The sequence below is a fragment of the Hydractinia symbiolongicarpus genome, chromosome 10, assembly GCF_029227915.1.
Source record: "Hydractinia symbiolongicarpus strain clone_291-10 chromosome 10, HSymV2.1, whole genome shotgun sequence".
NCBI classification, from domain to species: domain Eukaryota; kingdom Metazoa; phylum Cnidaria; class Hydrozoa; order Anthoathecata; family Hydractiniidae; genus Hydractinia; species Hydractinia symbiolongicarpus.
The window spans coordinates 23,110,862-23,135,848 of NC_079884.1; the positions used below are offsets into that span (position 1 = coordinate 23,110,862).

General features: G+C 32.5%; 3 protein-coding genes across 4 annotated transcripts; all 3 read right to left on the reverse strand.

Annotated features, from left to right (window-relative positions):
• Positions 1 to 106: 106 nt before the first annotated feature.
• On the reverse strand, positions 107 to 8,027 carry LOC130662684 (leucine-rich repeat-containing protein 42-like). Its single transcript, XM_057461592.1, has 8 exons — positions 7,347 to 8,027; positions 7,072 to 7,190; positions 4,760 to 4,845; positions 3,901 to 3,951; positions 2,489 to 2,539; positions 1,932 to 2,001; positions 1,724 to 1,828; positions 107 to 1,587 (listed from the first exon to the last, which is right to left on the reverse strand). The coding sequence occupies exons 1-8, from the start codon at positions 7,841 to 7,843 to the stop codon at positions 1,331 to 1,333; spliced, it is 1,236 nt and encodes a 411-aa protein (XP_057317575.1). The 5' UTR covers positions 7,844 to 8,027; the 3' UTR covers positions 107 to 1,330.
• Positions 8,028 to 14,439: 6,412 nt separating this feature from the next.
• Positions 14,440 to 24,413, reverse strand: LOC130612487 (melatonin receptor type 1C-like). Of its 2 annotated transcripts, none has more exons than XM_057433811.1 (4): positions 24,132 to 24,413; positions 23,278 to 23,344; positions 19,582 to 23,163; positions 14,440 to 15,789 (listed from the first exon to the last, which is right to left on the reverse strand). In XM_057433811.1, the coding sequence occupies exons 2-3, from the start codon at positions 23,327 to 23,329 to the stop codon at positions 22,250 to 22,252; spliced, it is 966 nt and encodes a 321-aa protein (XP_057289794.1). In that variant the 5' UTR covers positions 23,330 to 23,344; positions 24,132 to 24,413; the 3' UTR covers positions 14,440 to 15,789; positions 19,582 to 22,249. The 2 variants fall into 2 exon arrangements, with proteins under 2 accessions (XP_057289794.1, XP_057289793.1); XM_057433810.1 differs by lacking the exon at positions 24,132 to 24,413 and adding an exon at positions 23,755 to 24,092.
• On the reverse strand, positions 14,825 to 15,775 carry LOC130612979 (uncharacterized). Its single transcript, XM_057434307.1, has one exon. It carries the CDS (start codon positions 15,773 to 15,775, stop codon positions 14,825 to 14,827), a length of 951 nt encoding a protein of 316 aa, XP_057290290.1.
• Positions 24,414 to 24,987: the final 574 nt, after the last annotated feature.

The window sequence follows — 24,987 nt, forward strand, 5'->3', positions numbered from 1 at the left end:
CATTTTTTATTGTTTTTATGTCGAAAAAATTCAATTTGCTTTAGCTTAAACTGAGATAATAGCCACCCGTAAGCCATCATTGTTGTACTTCTCAAAGCAAGCCTACGAGCACACTAGGAAATTGTGCATTTGTGAAACTTGCTTAAAATAAATTTCGCGAGCTCTATTCCGAGGACATTTAGCGTGTGTTATTATTTTTCTCAAAGAACAAAGTCATCAATATAACCTAGGAAAACCTAAATTGATGGCTATCTTGAAAGAACTTTAAAATTCGCAGAAAAAAAAATTTGAAATGAAAATAGAATGAAATTCCGTAAATAGCATAATTTTCAAGAAAAATTTCATCCAAAGATGCGAGAGTAATAGGGAGGTTATTTTTTTTTAACTCGAAATCTTTTAAAGCGCTCACATTACTTCACCCTAAAATTCTGTGCTACGCGAATATTTCTTTTAGTAAGTTTCTTACTGTTGATAGTCTACTCAAACAAATTAGACAACACTTAAGCGGTAAGGTAATTAATTCTGTGTAAACAATAAAAAACTTATGACAATATCGTCATAACAAGTGTGAATTTAAGATGCCAGAAGCTGTTTCATTTCTATAATAATGGCCGTCGTCTGTCTGTTTGCCCGTCTGTTACAGAAACACGAAATGCGATATGTAAAGGGCAGGCAACACCCGTGGCATTTTCTACGAAGTTGCCTGTGAAAAATATTCCAAATAATACTACTACTTACATAAAACATTCCAAATTATACACTAACTAAAATCACATATCTTCATTGTAGAAAAAAATACTTACATTCGAATTAACAAATGCAGTAGAAGAAAACATAAGATTCCGATCAAACCTAATGGACGAATAAATTCTCATCAAATGTTATACCTTTTAGATTCAAGGAAATATTCAACAAGTGTGAAAAGGTACTTCAATACGCTGGACTGCGCACTTCTGCGTGAGAGCAAGGCTGAAATACTGCTATGTAATCTATTAGCGGTAGAGGTTTATGGCGAAATCTATCGCGTTTAACAATTTTCGTGAATTCTAAAATACGCTTTTCATTTGCGAAACTAATTTTCCGCAAAAAAAGAGTTTTTTGTAGTTTTAGAACTAGTTTTATGTTGATACTGCAAATACAGGGTCAAATTTAAATAATTTACAGAGAAATAATTCTTCTGATGTTTTAGCTCATTCTGATCATCACAATGTGTTTTTCTAAAATCTACCAAATTTCCCGAAAAAAGCCATTCGTTAGTTTCTTCCATTACAGTATATATATTAGCCTGCTAACAAAAAATAACTGCTTATCAACACTTTCCCCAAACCTATCATGTACTGGCATCTAAACCATCCAACAAAGTCCTCTTCTTTTTCGTCTGTATACTTCCCTGTGCATATTGTTCGCATATATCTTCAGTTTCCTCATCTGAAGAATCGATAAGAGATAAAAATTTACGTTTTTCTTGACCCTGTGTGGTGATATTAGGAAAAGAGTTATTTTTCAACGCACGAGTTGAAGAATGAACTTTTTTTTTATTCTTATCTAACGCCGACGTATCGTAGCTTGGAATTTGTTTCAAAAGATCTAAAAAACGAAAAGGGGTTAATATAGATAAAAATGAATATCACCCATAAAACTGCACAACGAAACAGCACAGTGACCCTTAAAACAATACAGAAAATATTAAATAAAATATATATTTAAAAGAAAAGGAGGTAACCTCTGTTAAAATCTGCCATATCACCCACGCATCTCGAACGCACTAAGACCAAATGTTTCTCGTTTAATTTGCATTCTTTCTTTGGATTGGTTGTGGCTTTCTTATCTAAAATACAAACACATTCATTAAAACGAATCCAAAGAAAGAAGAAACGAATCCAACATATATAATTTTGTTAGCACAAAAAACAGTCTTAAAATGCACCTACAAAATAAAGACGCTTTGCTTGCAGATGAGGATGATTTTAGTTGTGCTTCATGTAATACTTGCTCTACAATCTAAATCAATTTTGTATTAAAACTAAGTAAACAAACAAGTAAACAAACACGTAAACGAACAAGTAAACAAAAAAGTAAACAAACAATTAAACAAACAGGTAAACCAAGTAAACGAACAAGTAAACGAACAAGTAAACAAACAAGTAAACAAACGAGTAAACAAACGAGTAAACAAACAACGAAACAAACAAGTAAACAAACAAGTAAACGAACAAGTAAATGAACAAACAAACAAGTAAACGAAAAGTAAACGAACAAGTAAACAAACAAGTAAACAAACAAGTGAACGAACAAGTTAACAAACAAGTTAACAAACAAGTAAACAAGCGAGTAAACAAACGAGTAAACAAACAAGGAAACAAACAAGGAAACGAACAAGTAAACAAACAAGTAAATAAACAAATAAATGAAAAGTAAACGAAAAAGTAACAAACAAATAAAAAAAGAAGTAACCAAACAAGTGAACAAACAAACAAACAAAACTCACTGGCGCAGCCCAGCCTTTATTAACCACCTTGTCATATTCCGGTTGTTTGGTCTATAACAATAAGGAATTGTAAAATTTCACTTTCGCACTCAAATAAAATAAATTTATTACACTCAATAAGCTTTTTTTCCAATGAGAATTTAAAAAGATACTGTTTCGTTTTTGTTGACCGACGTCCACAAAATCGTACGCCATCTATCGTTTTGTGTTAGTATTGTCGTTTGGCACCTACAAGCGACTATACATGCAAACATATATGTCTTTTTCAAAACAAAAGGATAAATTATTTTTGATCAGTGTTATCTTATAACTCCACCTCTGACGGACACTAAAAATACTTATTGTTGATGTCGCTTGTCGTGAGCTTTTATGTTATCGAAGATTTTGGGTCGGTAAAATCTAGCACAACACAATATTTTATCTGCAGTATACCAAAACGCTACCACCATGCACCTCGAATCACACACTTTATGGGGACTTAATAGAGTCGTGGAGCCCTAAAGAGAAAAGTCCCTGCATGGAGAGAAAGAAAGAGTTAGCTGCCATTTAAATGTCTTAAACAAGAAAGAGTAAAATTTGATTCTTTATAATACTTTCGAATGTTTACTCTGTCAGTTTAAATCCAACCTTTTTCAGAGTACTGTTCTATCATGCAGTGGAAAAAGTGCAAAAAGAAGCCCACCAAGTCCTCTATTATGTCTTTTTTATTATTCTTAATACATAAAACCAAGCCATCTAAAGTGTCATATCAAGTCTAAATCTCTAGCTTCGAAGGGCTATAGGTTTATAACAATACTACTACATTTCGTGGTATCATATAGGTTATAAAGGAATGGCTGAAAATAAATAAAACAAGAAGCCCTGCGGCTTAAAGATTTCCGCCATTAGCAATAATCTGAAAAAAAATATAAAATCGTGACATACATGTCACGATTTTATAGCTATAATACATTATCTTTCATCAAATATATCCAGCCTCAACAATTCCTCTTTAAATTAAAATTCATTGATAATTAATTAGTTCTGCTGGATATAGCTTTAGTCTACGTGCTTACAAAATTGTAGTACAGAAGGAAATGACGTAATTATATAACATCAAAGATAGCGCATTATAAGACGATCTTCATTATGCTACACTGCACGAGCTTTAACTTTCGATTATAAACTTTAAAATAAAGTAATGTTCATTGCATAATAAAACAATTTGTTGCACTCTTAGGATTCTTATTGGCTTAAAACTCAATTTAGCCTCGTTCTTAGAAAAAAAATCTGTCAAAACGAGGATTTAAGCTTTACCCTGGATAAGGTTTAGGCGTCCAGGCTCTGGGCTGTCTCTATCTATCTATCTCTCTCTCTATCTTCCCAGGCGATATTAAAGATTCCGCCTTCGCCGGCGGAAATCAAATATTTACCAATAACTGCCAACCAAACTGCTTTAGTTCATACACCAGTTCAAATTTCATCTAAAAAAACCAAACAAGCAAGACTTAGTAACAGGACGATAAAACAGTAAAGAATAGACAACAAAATTTCTCCTTCGTGCTCTCCACCATTCTTTGAGAATTTTAACGCGTGAGTCTAATAATTTTAAATTCACGCTGAAGGAGAGTCTGCTCATTGAGCGAGATCGGCCATTCCTTAATAAGTCAGTTAAGTCCATTCCTCTTGAGCTATTTTGACACAATTTTTTTTTTACGAGTCATTAATTTAATTATTACTTTTTATTTTATTTTATAACGTGATGAATTTGTATAACGAAATGTGTGTGATCATGCGCGCATGAAACGGGCAAAATCTAACATAAAATTGTCGGGAAAAAATAGTCGTTTTTTTACTTCCGTTCTCCAACAAAATTTCTAATGTCATTCTACAATCATGGACAAAATATAATAAATCAGAGCGGCTGATTTTCAATTTTGCCGCCACAAGTGATTACATTGGGCATTTTTTTTTCATAGTTGCGCATTGCTAAAAGTCGTGTGTAAAGTTGATCTTAGGTTATTTGGTTAAAGCCGCACTCTTAAAGCATGGTAATTTTTTAACTAACTATCACAGAGAAATTATGTACATTCAAGTAAAAAAAATTCGTAAAATTAATTCCGTGCAAAAAATCGACGTTATAGGCCTATATCTTTAAAAATATAGGCTAATATATCTTTAAAAATGAATTCCTGCAAAATAAAAAAAATTCGATAAAGTAAGATAAAGTTTTTTTGTACGTACTGTCGTAGTATACCATTACAACAGAGAATAACCACAGTAGCAACTAACCTGTACATTGCTATCTGATAAGTTTAAAATTTGCAATTTTGGAAATACTACCACCAGTTCAAGACATCTGTTTGATATTGGATTTCCTACAAAATAAAATCACAACACTGTCATGCATTGTTGGATAATTTTTTAGAGCAAATTTAAGATCAACAACATTATTAATAAACATGATTACTAGATTCCTCTTTTCATTTTTGCTTAATATGTAAAGTCTACAAAACACATTGGTTAAAATTGAAGCTTAATACGGCATGTAAAAACTTCAGTAGCAACCACAAATGAAAACAATAGCTTGTAGAAAAATTGCATAAATTAAGTCATATTCCATTGACATCTAACAACCTCATTAATTTTTGGCAGCTATACCAAAGATACCTGCATGTTACATCAAGAAAATTTTGGACGATAACCTCCTTGTTTTTCACAAATTATGCATATTCATAAATTATGCATATTCACGAATTCAGCATATTCACAAATTCAGCATATTCACAAATTATGCATATTCACAAATTATGCATATTCACAAATTATGCACATATATACAAAAAATATATATTATATGAGCAACATAATGTGTCCACATTATTACTCTCTGCTGATGTGTACCTCCTTGCTCCTCTATACTTTTGACCCGTAAGAATTGTCGTTGGCAAAAACAGGAATACTAAAAAATTCAAATTTACAAAATACATGTTAAGCCATGCCAAATTGATAAATGACTTACAAAATGTTTTTATTAACACTTTATTTAGTATACACGGAGTTTATTTGACATAAATAAGGTTTTGTTTTCTCCTGAGATTAAAACTTCATTTCCTTTATCGTCTCCTTTATCAAAAACTGCATTTATATTTCCGAAACGAGGTGTTGCAAGGCAGGTGAACTGGGCTACATATATTTAGCGCATAAGGTAAAATTTTTAAATATAACAATATGGACCTCTGTATACATATATATACACAAAATTTTGGAGCTACACGACCACAGTTTTTTTTCAGTGCAGTTGTAGTTTAGCTCATGGCAAAGTAAATCAGACGTACACCCATCAGTACATAGTTTGTTACAATTAGAAACAAAAAAGAAAAAAACAATATAAACCCCACCGCTTGAATTTTAAATTGTCTGCTGCCGCTGGTTTATTTATTAATTTTTTTCAATACAAAATAATGTATTGCAAAATCTTACCAAATTATTCTGCAAATAAAGGGTTTATTGTGTCAGTTAGACCAAAAATATTGACTGCATTGTACTAATTCTGCTTTAATTCAATTTTCACAGCACACTCAGCAACATTTCCAATAGTTTATGAAAAAATAATTGTCTTTTTTGATAAGGCGAAATTGTCTAAAACTAGTTGGTGGCTCGCCAAAAGATCCACGGGTTTGCCCGTCCTGTTTTTACCCTCCAATTTGCGCAACAGACAGACGTGTATGGGTATTATAATGTAGACAAGTCATTAACCCATGGAAAAATCCACACCTGTCCTTTATGTATTTATGTATTTATAGATTTCATGTTTCCGTAACAGACAAACAGACAGATGGAGGCTATTATCATAGAAATACTGTATCAAGAATTTGAATCAAATTTTAAATTCACTCAAAAGATCTCCTAGCTACTTTCAGTTTAAAATTATAGCCACAAAATTACATAGGAATTATGTGGCTAGATAGAGACCCTTTTACAATTTAAAAGGCAACTATAATAGAATAACGGTAAACAGTAACAAAGCTTGTTTAGGGAAACATAATTTCCTAACAATGCACAATTAGGATTAAATGATAGTGGCTGTTTACATCTGAAGTTAATGCTAAGAGGCTAAACTTCCTTTATTCAGAATGCACAAAAACTAGTGAAAACCCACAAAAAACATATTACACAATACCAATTTTTTACACTAATTTGTTTATAATGCAACTTTAAGCTTAAACCAAGGGGTTCCAAGATTCATTGTGGTACACCTATGACTCAAGTTTCACTAAGTGTTTATAAAAAGCCCTGAAATCCTTGTGTTACTAATTTTCTTTGAGTCAATGGAACGAGTCTTAATGCAATCATCTTGTGCTGATTCAAACACCTTAAACAGAAAGTGCTTCTGAAACGCTAGTCCATGCAAATTTTAAAATAGAATTTGGGTATTATTAAAAAGTAAAAGGAACAGAAAGAGCTGTAACAGAAGCATTAATGCCTTATGCTTTAATTTTTTAGAAATTAAAAAATTTATTTAACATATGGGGTTCTAAATCGTCAAAACAAGCTACGCAAATATTTGTTTTTATAATGATGCTTTAACAATTATTACTTACCTTGCAAGTCAAGAATTTTGAGTTTTTCAGACTTTTCTTTATACATTCGATATGGAACGGTCAGTTTGTTAATCGTTTGATCTGTTAAATTGGTGTTTTTGAGAATTAATTTTTCTAAACTATAAAACAGTCAATTAGCAATAATTAAATATATACATATATATATACCTTGCTTCAATTTAAATTACAAAATAAGATTTAAATTTATGACATGAGGTATATATATTCACGAAAACAATAAAAGGGCGCTAAAAAATCAAGAACAACTGTCTTACCTATGAAATTGTGGAAAAATTCTAACATCATCAGCAGTAAGTCCAACATTGCTTAAATCCAGCTCTTTAATATTTGTAAAGCAACTCAAAAGAGGATTTAAATTCAACTTGACCTGGTCTTTTAAAACAGCCAGTGACAAACTTTCAAGAAACAAAGAACCATATGCATCATTAAACAGCTTTAAAGTTCGACAATGAAAATGTTCAGTTGACGATGGTACTTTAAACAAAATTTCTTGAATTTGGAAAAACTTTTGGTCAATCATGAAATCAAGCATTTGTTTTGCAACAACCTCTGGAAACCCAATTAATGAATCCAGCAAGTTCATGTTTACCATGATATATTTCAAACACATATTAAATAGACTGCCTTCGGCTAGCGTAATACTTGAATAGCCAAAGTCATTCTCCCTCTCTTTTCCATACCCAGAAAGAAAATGATGCTGTTTAGATGGCTCATAATAGTACACCAGTCCTTTATCATTTGGATCGTACATGCCACCACACGTTCATTACTTAACTGAAGAAACACCAATCTGTTTGCTGAAAGTAGTTATCAATTTTTACAACTGGGAATATAGCTTACAGTAAAAATATGAAACACTATCCTTGTTAAATGTCGGCTCCTATTTTTACTAACAATGTTTTCATGAGCCTGGTTACCTGGGCTGGCTCAGATTGCTGGGTTGGAATCAAATGACTATAAAATCACTATCAAATGACGTTTTCTCAGCCTAGGCTGAAAAATAGTTCCATAATAGTACATATTTTTGAATTAAGTCTTTTATATATATATTAATTGTTCCTAATGCATATATATAATTTTTTTTTCAACAAAAACTTTATTATTTTCAATAAATAAAAAAAATTGGTAAACAAAGTTTATTTAACAATTTTGTTGATAACATAAAGAAATCATATGCTCAAACATGCACAAAAATAGAAAAGTCAGCCCTGCTTGCTAGGGTGGAGCTGTCATAAGGAAATAATTCAGCCTGCCTTGCTTGGATCTTGGTTAAAAAAAGTGATATCTCAGCTAGCTGGGCTGGCTCGCTTCCTAAATGACAGGTTTGTTCATATTTATGAGGTCTGGTTAAGAGAGCTATGATCACCCGTGCACAGATTTCAGCCGGGTAATCAGGCTCATATGAACATTTCCTTAAAGCTGTATGTTCATAGTACTGGTAATAAAAGTATGAAAACAATGTATTTAATGGTGAAGTTACCACAAATAATATTCCCTTAAAGTTCAATCACAACCTAAACATTTTCTGAGATGACACCCTTTTTGTCAGAAACGATGTTTGAGGCTTCTAAACATAGAAAGGTTATAATACTAAAATTAGTGATCTCTGCAGTATATATACATTGCTGTTGAATTAGTACGGAAGCATGTATTGTCACAATGCGGCTGTTTCCTTGACTACAAAGACAAAAATTGCCATAATAACATTGAAAAACGAGTACAAATCTTGACTTGACAGTCGTTGTTCTTAGTGTTTTACATCATATAGTCCTCCACACAAACAAGTGTGTCCAAAATCTTTTACTTTATAGGCCATCTGTCTATTTTGTTTCTTTTTCATAGCATTGCTCCCTCACTATGTTTCATCAGTCCCAATACCCTTAGAAAAATGATTTTCACAACTGTCTTCGAATGAAAAAATATTTTACCATTCTACACCATACTATGAACAAGCAAGCACAAACACAAGTTACTCCAAAAATCTTATGTACATAAACAAACAAACAAAAAACAATGAAAAAAAAAACAGAAAAAAAATATATAATTTGGTTTAATCGTCCCTACAACATAAAATGTTAAAACAAGAACGACAAAGCAATTTTGTCCCTAGTCGACAAAAATTTTACTTAAAAACCCAATTATCAGCAAATATTTAACAGAAAAAATGTTAAAGTAAGCTACAGTTACACCCAACATAAAGCAACAATATAGCTGCACATAGCAAAAAAATTATCGTAACTCAACCTTTCTAAAACTATGATGTGCCCTCAACCACCAATGCCTAACATCTGAAGTTCAGAAGAAAATCTGCGGTATGATGCAACCTCATAAGTAACAACGATATGGCACTTAATAAACGTTATGCTAATCATAAGAAGCCATCTAACACAGAACGATACGTAAATAATATATACTGCTTTGTCAAAAGAAGTCTGGAGAATAAAGAGAGATAATGAAACACTGAAAATGTGATGAAAGATAATGAAAAAATGTTCCCCTATAAGCCCAATTAAAAAAACTGCAACCTCTCCATCAACAAAAGATACTTCCAAATCAAAGAAGCAAGCTGATATCAATGTGCAGACACCAAAACAAACTCTTATTGGCTAATTTCAACACAATAGACTGACATCAAATAAAGTTATTGTAGGCGAAGCAATTTAAAATGTAACCAACCTGCAAAGATTATCTTTAACTCAAATCTTTAGTATCACATGGAAACATTCCCATGAGAATAGCTATCATAGAAGCAAACCTGTAAATACATTATATAGCTTTGTAATGTGGTAGAGGAATATGGCGCCGTAGATTAGTGGTTATATAGCTCTCGTACTCTGTGCGGGAGACCGAGGTTCGATTCCTCTTGACGGCGATTCAACATGGGCGAGTGAATGTTACCATAGCCCCGGGTTAACCCAAGCCATGTGAGGGAAATTGGGAAGATGGCACACTGTGTGGGCCGTTGGATGTTGCCGGGAGTTGTCTAGTAGAGCGCGGGCTCTAATTGGGTCTGCGTAGCTCAAAATGAGCATTAAATACTCTAGGACTCTCCATCTACGCCATGGCCCCTCCTGGAAATAATAGACAGGGTATATCCCTCGATATTTGTGAGGCTAGCCTTGTAAAATATGCACATCTATCTATCTATCTAATTGCTCGGAAAGCAAGAGATTGTGGGTTCCCACTTGTTCCATTATCTTTGCAGTACGAAGCTAATGAGGTTTACTTTTACCGCTTCTTTTTTTACTTATACTCTCTCAGACAAAAAGATCCCAGAAACAGATGACTCAGAAGAATTCCTGCAAAGATAACAAGCCATAAATGCAGTAAAAATTGCGTTTATTTTAGTAAGAACAACTAAAATAACAATGAACTAGCAACTTACAACTTATGTACACAACTGATAAAAACAAAACACCTGCAACAGAGTACAGCCTTCAACCTAGCCAGGAGACCTTTTTCTTACCACTAGGAAATTAAAATAGTTAAAGTGGAAAAAATTAAGTTTGAGGGGAACTGAATAAGATATCCTTAGCAGTAAGTCCAACATTGCTTAAATCCAGCTCTTTAATATTTGTAAAGCAACTCAAAAGAGGATTTAAATTCAACTTGACCTGGTCTTTTAAAACAGCCAGTGACAAACTTTCAAGAAACAAAGAACCATATGCATCATTAAACAGCTTTAAAGTTCGACAATGAAAATGTTCAGTTGACGATGGTACTTTAAACAAAATTTCTTGAATTTGGAAAAACTTTTGGTCAATCATGAAATCAAGCATTTGTTTTGCAACAACCTCTGGAAACCCAATTAATGAATCCAGCAAGTTCATGTTTACCATGATATATTTCAAACACATATTAAATAGACTGCCTTCGGCTAGCGTAATACTTGAATAGCCAAAGTCATTCTCCCTCTCTTTTCCATACCCAGAAAGAAAATGATGCTGTTTAGATGGCTCATAATAGTACACCAGTCCTTTATCATTTGGATCGTACATGCCACCACACGTTCATTACTTAACTGAAGAAACACCAATCTGTTTGCTGAAAGTAGTTATCAATTTTTACAACTGGGAATATAGCTTACAGTAAAAATATGAAACACTATCCTTGTTAAATGTCGGCTCCTATTTTTACTAACAATGTTTTCATGAGCCTGGTTACCTGGGCTGGCTCAGATTGCTGGGTTGGAATCAAATGACTATAAAATCACTATCAAATGACGTTTTCTCAGCCTAGGCTGAAAAATAGTTCCATAATAGTACATATTTTTGAATTAAGTCTTTTATATATATATTAATTGTTCCTAATGCATATATATAATTTTTTTTTCAACAAAAACTTTATTATTTTCAATAAATAAAAAAAATTGGTAAACAAAGTTTATTTAACAATTTTGTTGATAACATAAAGAAATCATATGCTCAAACATGCACAAAAATAGAAAAGTCAGCCCTGCTTGCTAGGGTGGAGCTGTCATAAGGAAATAATTCAGCCTGCCTTGCTTGGATCTTGGTTAAAAAAAGTGATATCTCAGCTAGCTGGGCTGGCTCGCTTCCTAAATGACAGGTTTGTTCATATTTATGAGGTCTGGTTAAGAGAGCTATGATCACCAGTGCACAGATTTCAGCCGGGTAATCAGGCTCATATGAACATTTCCTTAAAGCTGTATGTTCATAGTACTGGTAATAAAAGTATGAAAACAATGTATTTAATGGTGAAGTTACCACAAATAATATTCCCTTAAAGTTCAATCACAACCTAAACATTTTCTGAGATGACACCCTTTTTGTCAGAAACGATGTTTGAGGCTTCTAAACATAGAAAGGTTATAATACTAAAATTAGTGATCTCTGCAGTATATATACATTGCTGTTGAATTAGTACGGAAGCATGTATTGTCACAATGCGGCTGTTTCCTTGACTACAAAGACAAAAATTGCCATAATAACATTGAAAAACGAGTACAAATCTTGACTTGACAGTCGTTGTTCTTAGTGTTTTACATCATATAGTCCTCCACACAAACAAGTGTGTCCAAAATCTTTTACTTTATAGGCCATCTGTCTATTTTGTTTCTTTTTCATAGCATATGCTCCCTCACTATGTTTCATCAGTCCCAATACCCTTAGAAAAATGATTTTCACAACTGTCTTCGAATGAAAAAATATTTTACCATTCTACACCATACTATGAACAAGCAAGCACAAACACAAGTTACTCCAAAAATCTTATGTACATAAACAAACAAACAAAAAACAATGAAAAAAAAAAACAGAAAAAAAATATATAATTTGGTTTAATCGTCCCTACAACATAAATGTTAAAACAAGAACGACAAAGCAATTTTGTCCCTAGTCGACAAAAATTTTACTTAAAAACCCAATTATCAGCAAATATTTAACAGAAAAAATGTTAAAGTAAGCTACAGTTACACCCAACATAAAGCAACAATATAGCTGCACATAGCAAAAAAATTATCGTAACTCAACCTTTCTAAAACTATGATGTGCCCTCAACCACCAATGCCTAACATCTGAAGTTCAGAAGAAAATCTGCGGTATGATGCAACCTCATAAGTAACAACGATATGGCACTTAATAAACGTTATGCTAATCATAAGAAGCCATCTAACACAGAACGATACGTAAATAATATATACTGCTTTGTCAAAAGAAGTCTGGAGAATAAAGAGAGATAATGAAACACTGAAAATGTGATGAAAGATAATGAAAAAATGTTCCCCTATAAGCCCAATTAAAAAAACTGCAACCTCTCCATCAACAAAAGATACTTCCAAATCAAAGAAGCAAGCTGATATCAATGTGCAGACACCAAAACAAACTCTTATTGGCTAATTTCAACACAATAGACTGACATCAAATAAAGTTATTGTAGGCGAAGCAATTTAAAATGTAACCAACCTGCAAAGATTATCTTTAACTCAAATCTTTAGTATCACATGGAAACATTCCCATGAGAATAGCTATCATAGAAGCAAACCTGTAAATACATTATATAGCTTTGTAATGTGGTAGAGGAATATGGCGCCGTAGATTAGTGGTTATATAGCTCTCGTACTCTGTGCGGGAGACCGAGGTTCGATTCCTCTTGACGGCGATTCAACATGGGCGAGTGAATGTTACCATAGCCCCGGGTTAACCCAAGCCATGTGAGGGAAATTGGGAAGATGGCACACTGTGTGGGCCGTTGGATGTTGCCGGGAGTTGTCTAGTAGAGCGCGGGCTCTAATTGGGTCTGCGTAGCTCAAAATGAGCATTAAATACTCTAGGACTCTCCATCTACGCCATGGCCCCTCCTGGAAATAATAGACAGGGTATATCCCTCGATATTTGTGAGGCTAGCCTTGTAAAATATGCACATCTATCTATCTATCTAATTGCTCGGAAAGCAAGAGATTGTGGGTTCCCACTTGTTCCATTATCTTTGCAGTACGAAGCTAATGAGGTTTACTTTTACCGCTTCTTTTTTTACTTATACTCTCTCAGACAAAAAGATCCCAGAAACAGATGACTCAGAAGAATTCCTGCAAAGATAACAAGCCATAAATGCAGTAAAAATTGCGTTTATTTTAGTAAGAACAACTAAAATAACAATGAACTAGCAACTTACAACTTATGTACACAACTGATAAAAACAAAACACCTGCAACAGAGTACAGCCTTCAACCTAGCCAGGAGACCTTTTTCTTACCACTAGGAAATTAAAATAGTTAAAGTGGAAAAAATTAAGTTTGAGGGGAACTGAATAAGATATCCTTAAAGCAAGCTTAGTTACAACCGCCATATTTAACTTTGCAAATGCAAAGCGAATATTGCGGAGCATGTCTGCTACGCGCGCGCCCTGGGAAGAAGGTTGGCGTCAATCTGGCCCAGAGCTCTAAAGGGCGTGTATAAGTTGGCGTAAAGTGAGGAACTTCTAACATAAAAAAAAAAATTCCCATCCGAAATACTTTTGATCCACTGGAAACTAGTGCGTTACTGAAAGAACAGAAATAAAGTATCGGGAAATAACGGGGCAAAGTGACTAATTTTAAGGGTAAGATGACAAAAGTTTCCCCCAGGCTAAACAATAAATGTTTTCACCGAACATCTTAATCCTTGAATACCTATTCGTGTTAAAACGCATAAATAAGGATCAATCACTTGTCAAGAAAAAATGCATTTGCTGCGTATGTAGTAATTTTTACCTTAATTTGACCTGTTAAAAAGTACTGATTTGGTAACCTCGTTGTTACTGTCTAAAAACTTGATGATGGACCGGTACCAGTAAAGCCTCATTAACTAGAACAGCGATATCAGGGGATGAAGACAAGCCATAAGCATATTAAAGTGCATAACTACCAGAGTATTTCGCAAACAACAGTAAAAATACAAACAAAAAACAACAACTTTATTTACAAGTTATGACCCCGTCAAGGAAATATATTGACTCACAAATGATAATGTTAGCGTTATACACCTACGAAAAAAGGTCATTATTTTATCTATGCACTATTGGAAAAAAGAATCGGTATAGCAGTACTTTATCAGATATTTAATTGATTTTTTTTTTATATTACCTTGTTGCAATACTATTCATATGCTATTCTTAGAGAATACTTTTGCGACTGACTGAATACACTAAAAAATGTTGCCAATCTCCTTGAGTAATCCGCAATCTACACTATTTGTGCTGGCTAGAAAGGTTTTTTGTGTCTGTACCGGATTGGTTACATTTGCGTGATTTCAGTGCTTGTATTTTCTTTGGCTGTTGCTGTGATTTCCTGCGATCTTCTCATTACTGGATTTGCAACGTATTTCCTCACCTTCTTGTTCAAGCTCAAAAAAATAATTGCGTTTACAAAAGAATTACAATAGGTTAATACAAAACTAAGTAATAATGCATACTCAAGCCATTGTTTCTTATTTCCATCCCACTTTTCACTAACAGCCGCATGTGTGAACGAGACGATGATGTAAGGAATATAGAATATGACAATAGCTGTCAGTATTCTTGACGCTGTACGTGTAACAGTAGTGTCAACGGCTTTTAACATATCTCTACATTCAGTGCGTTTAGAATGTCCCTTTACAACCCTCACTGTCATAATATAAGCAGTGAAGACACTGATTGCAATGACTGCATCAATACCAACGATAATTCGTTTTGCCTTTGAAAGAAAATTTAACTGCGTTCCAAGTACATAGACCGTTGCTTGCGTTAGTGACAGCAACACAACTGCTGTGAGCATTATCATTACTCGTGTGTTTGTTATCACTTGAGCATATCGATTAAGATATCGCATATGGATATATCGATCAAAACCAATCAATGCAATTATATAAGCAGATATATGCGTAAAAAAGATGGCAAAAAATTGAACAATAGTTTCAAAATCACAATGTGATTTATCTTCAAACTTTACAAGCATTACTGTAAAGAGAGTTTGTGTTATTAATGCCAGGCAACAATCATTTATACTCAAATATAAAATGAGTTTTAAAGAGTAGTTTTTAACTTGTTTTGTGGCAATCAGACCATAGATGACAGCACTGTTGAAAATAAGATTTAAAATCATGACAGTAACATTCAGTGTGATTAAGGAAATGATTTGTTCATTGTTGAGATATGATTTTCCACTGTATGTAGTCTCGCATTCGGTATGATTATGTGCAGTCATCTTCTCTTTCTATCCTAAAAAAACAGTTTAAAACATTTAAGCTAAAAATAGCAAATGTAATGTATTTTTGTCGACTTTGCTGCGAATTTCCGTGGATTTTCCACAGGCTAACAACTAGTCTAACATAAACGCGAGAAAAAGGTTTTTTCGTTTGAAAGTACCCAGTAAAATACTGAACTTTTCTCCACACTTTTAACCAAATGAGAAAGAAACAATATTAATTATTGATTACTTTTAGCACCGATTCAATATAATCCTTGTGAACGCGATAATTTTTCAACACAAGTAAAAAAAAAATGAGCTCAGGTTCGTAAGCATTGCTTTAAAGCCAATATTGATAAAGAAGATAAAAAAATATAAAGAGTTTACAAGTTCCTCCCTGTGGAGACTATTAAACCAATTCAAATCTACAATATTTTACTAAAATATTCAAATTTTTCAAAGTTGGCGCAAAGGATGAAATAGCTAATACTCCACATCCAATATCGAAAGGTGTAATTGCAGATGCACAAGATAGGGATAAAAAATCTATTGGACTAAATTATTATTATTATTAATATTATAGACCAATTTACTCCGGGTCGAGTTAACAGGCTCTATAATAATTGATATTAATTAGCATATCATTGTAGATTTAGGAATATTGTGAGTGATCAAACACATATTCAGTATATCCGTCTTTTGTCCAAAGTTCTGTTGCTCTTTTATTAGAAAATTAGAGCTTGGCTATTAAAGCACATTAAATTGTCTATAAGATAAAGTAAATATGAGGTTTAAATTCCTTTTCTAATAAATTTATATTTTTTTTTAAGACAACGTCCAAAACTTCTCTCCGTTTGACGACACTATGTTTGTCAGGATTCGAGTTTCCCGTCCTGTTCAAAATCAACATTTTGCTAACAAATAAATTTTGTTACAAGATGCTTTAGGCTGTGTTTTTATTTAAACTAAAGATTAATTTTTTAACTTTCACGAAAACACTATTAGCTGCATTGAGTAATGGCAGGCTGTTGCCTGTGCTTTTATTTAAATCTAATATGCGAGTAAAAATTGGTTGAAAAGGAGCATCAATACTGAATACAGTTCTGCAAGCACTTCACACGCGTGCTTGGCATGTTTAAAATATACTAACACCTCAATGCGGCGTCTCTTACAATTAATTTTGAACTTTTACCGTATATTTGTACCCTGTGTTTTTTACTTCAGCTGAGGTTGCGGCAGAGTTACATTTTATAACAGTCCTTTAGCACATTTGTATTGTTTTTAGTATGTAGATATTAAGTCCTAAAATTCCATTAAAAATCAAAACTTATCCGGAAACGTTGGACTCAAGTGAATTTCTATAACCACGTTTATGATACCAAAAATATATACGAAATATTTGTGGAGGTTTAGAGGTTTAGTTTCGTATTTATAGACGAAACTAAACCTCCTTATTGAACAATATGAGGCTTGTATAAAATTGTTGTTTATACAGTAAACCTTTATGTTTTAAGGCTTATTGACCCTACATAAACTCAAGCTATTTTAATATTTTACATAAAGGGAAAGGAAGAGGCGATGTAACTTGTAGCCAGCCTCCGTGATTGAAATAAGAATTTTGATAGGACGCTACAAAAGAACATGTTAGTAGGACATGAGATCCGGAGGGTTTAGATAAAAAATCGTCATTCCCTCTCTCTTTTAAAAAAAAGAAGAAAAACACAAACCCTGTGCTGTAAAACTTATAATATTTTTCTTTCTTACATCATCTTCATGATCGATCACATCATCCTACGATATGTGATTACAATTTTTTTTGACATTAAATTAATAACACTTAAGTTTTTTGTTTACATATGCCATATTTTTATTCTGTGAAATAATGAGCGCACGCATGTATTTGAGGAATGTTGTAGTCAAGTGAAGAAATTGTCAAATTTTATTGTTTATGAAATATTCAAAATATTCAGAAATATACGAATTACTCGTGGTGATACTGTGTAGTCAAAATTAAACGTCTCTACCGAACAATTTGAGACTGCATATGACTATATATACTTATGTAGCAAAACTATTCTTTAGAGATGTCAATATTTACATTATACAAACTCAAGTTATTTTCACGTTTAACATACAGAGACAAAAATGTTGAAATAGTTTGTATCAGTGTCTGTAATAGTGTCACAAGTTAAAATGTTGGGTGAAATAAACAAAAACAAATGCTTAGAATTTAAAGCAAACAATTTTCGGATTATTCATTATCAATGATTGGATGAAAATAATCTCCCTGTCTCAAAAAAACAAAAAAGAATACAAACTCTAGCTTATCTGACATCGTCTCCATATAGGACCACATCTCATCTTATGATATGTTTTTTTGACATGAAACTGATAACACTTCTACACATTCATAGTTTCATTCTGTAAAATAATGAACGCATGCATGTAATTGAGGTGCGGTAAGTCTAACAAAAAATTGCTAACTTTTATTCTTTGAAATATCAGAAATATACGAAATATTTGTGGTGATGCTGTGAAGTGAAAACTGGCTGAAATAAGAAAGACTGGCATTATATATTGCCGGAATGCAAAGACGAGAATGGCGAACTCATAGAATAATACAATGGACAAACTTAACACATACCATGTATCCTTCCGAAAATTATTCATTACGGAATAAAATGAGTACAGGCAAACTAACAGGTATGACATGGTATAGTGTTCGTCTATTACATCAGGAGAAAACGCAATGGCTTGTTCACTTTTCAATGTCACATTTTTTGTTTTAACTCTTTTGCTCACACGATGCCATCGTAGTGTCAAAGCAAGATTATTCTAGTCTTTGTGCATCAAAGTTATGTTATTACGTTCTGTATATTGGATAGGTTCAATTTTGAGTGGAAAGACACAATCAGATACAAAAAATTTTTAGGCAACTTGTTAACATGGTGATAATAAATGTAGCACTGCTTGATTGTCAGGCTGTGCCGTGCCAAACCGAACTCATAAATTTTTTATTAAGCCTCGGTTCAATACAAAGTTTTATAAGAGTCGAGTCATGCGGCAATGATGCGTCACCTGTGTGACACGGGTCGGTTTGGTTGATGATGTTACAACTTGTGCGCGTTGAACTAAGTTAGTATCTTATGGCTTAGGTTTGGAACGGATAATTTTTGCTAAATAATTTTTCTTATCATAAACGAATGGACATTCACTAATACTGCCATCTTTTTTGTTACTTGCATACTTTAATGCTTACATTAAAATTTTTCTTTCCCATAGTAATATAAATAAGGATAATTAAAAAATAAATAAATAATAATCGACGGGTTCGCCCGTCCTTTTTTTTACCGCATCACGTGCGTCTCGCTACTTGTGCAGCTAAGCTACTATTTTGCGTGACAGACAGACAGACAGACGTATACAGGTATTATAATGAAGAACTCGCTAGCCCGTGGAAAAATCCACGCCCCCCCCCTCCCATTCTTTGTATATCACATTCCGTGTTTCCGTTACGGGACGCGGTAACCCTTTTGAACAGACAGAATACGGCTATTATTAAAGAGACTAGTCGTTAGCTCGTGGAAGAATCCACGGAGTCGCCCGTCCTTTAAATTAACTTGTTGCAACAAAGTGGACAAAAATATACCGCATTTGATATTGGTGCGTATTTTAAAAATTTCGTGTTTCCGTTACGGGACGCGGCCCCGCGGACAGACAGACAAAATACGGCTATTATTAAAGAGATTACTGTTAGAATTAAAAATTAATTAAAAAATTTAAAATAAAGAGAGTTACACACTTCATATACTTTTGGGGCATACCTTTCACCTTCCACTTCTTGGTACAATCTCTTTATCAACATTCAACTGATTCTCTCTCTCAACCACGAAAGATTGAAAATAAAAATGGAAGTATTTTTTTTCAAACTTCAAATATAAGTTCTTTAAAAAGTATTTCCACGCAGCATGACGCAGCCAACGTTTTTTTATTTTTTCTTTCTTTCATAATTACTTCTAAGCAGATTTTAATAAACATATTAGAATTGTGTTTACCATTTCTGTAAAATAGGCGGACACACAAATAATATAAATTGATTAAGAATTGCTTGATCATGTCATCAGTCAGCAACCTTGTCCCAGGGCCCTTTTACCATAGTCTGATGGGACGGGGTGAATAAGAGCCAAGGAAACGAGGTTGAACAGATAAAACAGTCAACTATTCATTACTCCATGTGTTGGCAGTTCAAACAGTCATTTTTTTATTGGATTTAAATCTTTTAATCTGAACCACAATAGTTTGTAGAAAATCTACGATCTATCTAGAAGTTGGAATGTAACGTGATTTCAGTGGGTGATATGATATGATAAGTTTTCATGTCATCCTGTGGACGAAAATGAACTCCTCAAACATCTCCATCATTGTGCTATTCGTTTTTAATTCCTTTTGCTTTACATTTAGATTCGAAAAAAAGGCTAAAGTGAGAATAGGAATATTCAAAAACAAAAACAATAAAGATAAAACAAAAAACTTTTAATTCATGCCTCATGACTGCATAAGCAATCAGCTTTGTAAAATAAATTTTCCCATTTCTTCGTTGAGTGATAACAAATTATAATTTCATAATTTTAAGGAGGTACTAATCGAATAATGTTATATGTCTCTTTTATATAAGCATGACATTTATAAGCATTCGTAGGCTTAAATTTGGTCATTTAAAAGCATATTTGAAGCATTATGTGTAACCTAAGAAAATTTTGTGAAATTTTTTATTTTTTTTTATTTCGTAAGCAGTTTTTCTTTGTATTCTATATCTTTAAATTAATCAGTATGTAGTGAGATTTAATTTGTAATTACTGATATTCAAAATTCAAATCCTTTGCTTATGTCTTTTCATAAGCATGTTCCAATAAATCTTTTTGCCAATAAGCATAACCTAAGGGAATTTTGATCCTGAAAAGTACTTTTCGTAAACATCTTTAAACCTAATATTAGAATTTTGATTACCTACAAAAAACATGTATTTCGAGTAGTTAAAGCGATGTCATAAAAACAGACTAGTAAGAAGGCTTTGGTTGAGTTTAGTATTTGAAAACAAAATTTTGAATCAGTAAATGGTTTACATTGTCAAATCTTAGACGTGGTGTTTCGCAAACTTTATAAAACATTCCAATCGACGACTTTTTAAATTGTTTTTCACAATCCATCTTTCTAAACACTATAATAACCATGATTAAATATTTTTATTGATTCTAGCCAATCATTCCTATATAAAACATTTTTCTTAAATACGGAAATGTCCTCTAAATTAATTTGTATGTGTTTAGTTAAGTTTTTTAAGATTAAAGCCGCCAAAAACAGTATCCGAAGTGCTCATAAGAGAATAATACACTGCGACGCCTTCCCCTTTTTTTATTATGATAATTTATGTCTTCACTATCTGTGTCATCAGACTCTCTGCTTGTCTTCATCAAGAACACTGTATAGATATTATAAAATTTATCTAGTTCCAATTATGGGCACACAACAGCTTATTCTATGTTTTTGGAAGCTACAGTGAAGTGATTTCTAGTACCTGACTTAGTTTTAGGAATTTAGTATTTCGGGAGAGCGAGAATTATAAACTTCTCGAGTTGTGCTTCCACAGTTTTTTTGAATTTTGATTTTGCTTACAGAATAGACTAAACCTGATACAGTAAATCAAAAAGACTGACAGTAAATAATACGTTATACTCGAGTATTAGATTACTTTTCTCGTAGTTTTATCTATATTATAATGCCCGTATACGTCTGTCTTTCTGTCACGCAAAATGGTAGCTTAGCTGCGACATGCGAACCCGTGGATTTTCCACGGGCTAACGACTAGTTAATTCAAATTGTTTGTAGGCCTATGATAAATATAACGCAAAAAATTAATAAAATAAAGTGTCAAATTAAAATATAAAGCACAAAAACACTTTTTGTCTAGCTATATATCGAAGCATAGAGGAAATTTTAAGCGTTAATATTTTTAACCCATGCCTTTAAAGGCTAAAATACACGGTAAGTTTAAACGGACCGTTTAAATGTAAGAAAAAAAAACTTACCGTGTAAACAGCAAAGATGTACAACTTTTCTCGGTTTTATAAGTTTTTTTAAAAGTTGGACATGTTCAACTTTTGCTAAGTTTTTTCTATTGAAATTAACAGAATAATTAATGAGCTATTGTTAAACTAAAGATTTGAGCATATATTTTCGGTTTCTAACCAGTAGTCCGCTTTTTTTCTTCTACGATTACCCCTTCTGCTGCTATAGCAATAACCGCAATGAAAGATAAACGTGTTTTTTATTTGGTATTTATTGTAAAAAAATTTTTTTTAGAAAAACTTATACATTTTAACTTAACGTGTAGACAGGTGTAGTACCTGCAACTGAACTTATAAGTTTTTATTTTACAACTAAACGGTCCGTTTAAACTTACCGTGTATTTTAGCCTTTAGCCATCAGAAAATATCAAGTTGTGTTACTGCAACGATTTTTCATTACGCTTGTAACGTATCTCTTAACCTTCTTGTTTAAGCTCAAAAAAATAATCGCGTTCACAAAGGAATTAAAATACGTTAATACAAAACCAAGTATTAATGCATACTCGAGCCATTGTTTCCTAATTCCATCCCATTTTTGACTAACAACCGCATGTGTGAATGAGACGATGATGTAAGGTATATAGCATATGACAATAGCTGTCAATATTCTTGACGCTGTACGTGTGACAGTAGTGTCAACGGCTTTTAACATATCTCTGGACTCAGTGCGTTTAGAATGTACCTTTACAACCCTCACTGTCATAATGTAAGCAGTGAAGACACTGATTGCAATGACTGCATCAATACTAACGGTAATTTGTTTTGCCTTTGAAAGAAAATTCAATTGTGTCCCAAGTACATAGACCATTGCTTGCGTTAGTGACAGCAGTACAACTGCTGTCAGAATCATTATTACTCTTTTGTTTGTTATTACTTGAGCATATCGATTAAGATATCGCATATGGATATATCGATCAAAACCAATCAATGCAATGATGTAAGCAGATATATGCGTAAAAAAGATGGCAAAAAACTGAACAATAGTTTCAAAATCACAATCTTCAAACTTTGCAAGCATTACTGTAAAGAGAGTTTGTGTTATTAATGCCAGGCAACAATCATTAATACTCAAATATAAAATGAGTTTTAAGGAGTAGTTTTTAAGTTGCTTTGTGGCAACCAGACCATAGATGACAGCACTGTTGAAAATAAGATTTAAAATCATGACAATGACATTGAGGGTGATTAAGGAAATGATTTGTCCATTGTTGAGGTATGATTTTCCACTGTATGTAGTCTCACACTCGGTATGATTCTGTACAGTCATCTTTTGTTTCTCTCCTAAAAAAGAGTTTAAAGCTTTTCTGAAAATAACAAATGCAATGTATTTTTGTCAACTTTGCTGCGAATTTCCGTGAATTTTCTACGGGCAAACGACTACTCTAAAATACGCACCTGTAAGAAGTTCTGCTGCAAATTTGAACCTAAGCAGTAAAATACTGAACATGTACCCACATTTCAACTAAAAAATAAAAATAAAAAATAATTCACTGTACATTGTAAACGAAATAATTTTCTATACAGGAAAAAAACGGAGCTCTCAAGTTTGTACATTGCTTTTATATAGAACATGAAGTTCAATATTGATGAAAAAGATTAAAAATATAAACATTTTACAAAACCCAATATCGCAAATTATAAACATTTAAAAATATGACATTTTGCAGTCTAAATTTATTGCATAATATCTTTTGCGTACGCAACAATCTGAAATTCCCAGGAGTCGTATTAATCGTGCCTCGCACTTCACAATCGATTATTATTTGCAAGCCAAATAAAAGATTCCACTTAAACAAAGAATTTGGTTTTTCTATATTTCCTTATGCTTTTTTTCTAGCTATCCTGAAGACATAAAAATTTAAATTTATGCACCTTTCTTCCTTTTTTTCTTATCTTCTTACTTTATCTTCACTGGAAAAGCTTTCTATTGTTATAAAACCCGTGTAAGGGTAAATTCTATATAATTTATTGCAATAAAAAATTCGAATCAAATTTTGAAATATAATTTACTTTTCCACAATTACGTCTACAACACAAGCATAACCATGCAATAATATTTTATTGCCAAAAATAAAAGGACCACAATGAGATCTAGCACAATAACTTTTATTTTAGCAGTTTGTCTTTTCTTTACAAAATTTCTTGTTAAAGAATCCATTTAAAGTACATACGAGGTGTTTGAACAGTTGTGTTTACAACTGTTCAAACACCTTTCTTTATGCTGTTAAGACGATTAACCTTTTACTTACCAAAATAATTTATATTTCTCACTACTCTTGCGCAGAAAGTTTGAATTGCTATAAAAATACTAAGACTAACTAAGAATATACAACAAATAAAAATATATAAAAAAACTACTATAAATCAAACAAACAAATATGAATAGTTAGAAAAAACATCCAAAAAAAGAATAAAAATTAAAGCAAGAATATATTCTCCGCTTTCCGCATCACGACTGAACAATTTAATCAACTTTCAAAAATACATGCATAAAATAGTTTTGTGTCAGGTTTAATGCCTTGACTGTATTATTGAAGCAATATTACTCGGAGGAACGAAATGGAGCGATGGCGATGAAAAGAAACTAATAAAAAGGCTTTTATTGACTTTAGAATTGGTGAAAAAAATAATTAAAATAATTAAAATGAATATTAAAGTCGCTTTGTTGTGCTAATCATCACCACTTAACCATATTCGTTCCGGGGGTTATATGATATATAAGCTTATAATGGTTCTTAAATGGCTTGATAACTCTATTTCAACCTACAACAAAATCATTAATCTATAAAAACATGCTAATTCAAAACAAATCTAAATCCGGCTGACATCCGACATGTTGATAGGAAATGTTGAAATTATTTTTAAACCTCGTATGTACTTTAAATGGATTCTTTAACAAGAAATTTTGTAAAACGTTGTGTTTTTATGTGCCATTTTTTTTTTTTTTTTTTTTTTACTCTTTTAACATTACACTGTTTCGATAAAGAACATATCAGTACTTCATAATCAGAAAATTTCTTCAGAAGGGAGAAAATTTTGGCCGTTCTAGCTAACTGTTTTCTTTTAGTGATAGAAAGGGGCGTGTACTTTAAACTCGTCAATTTC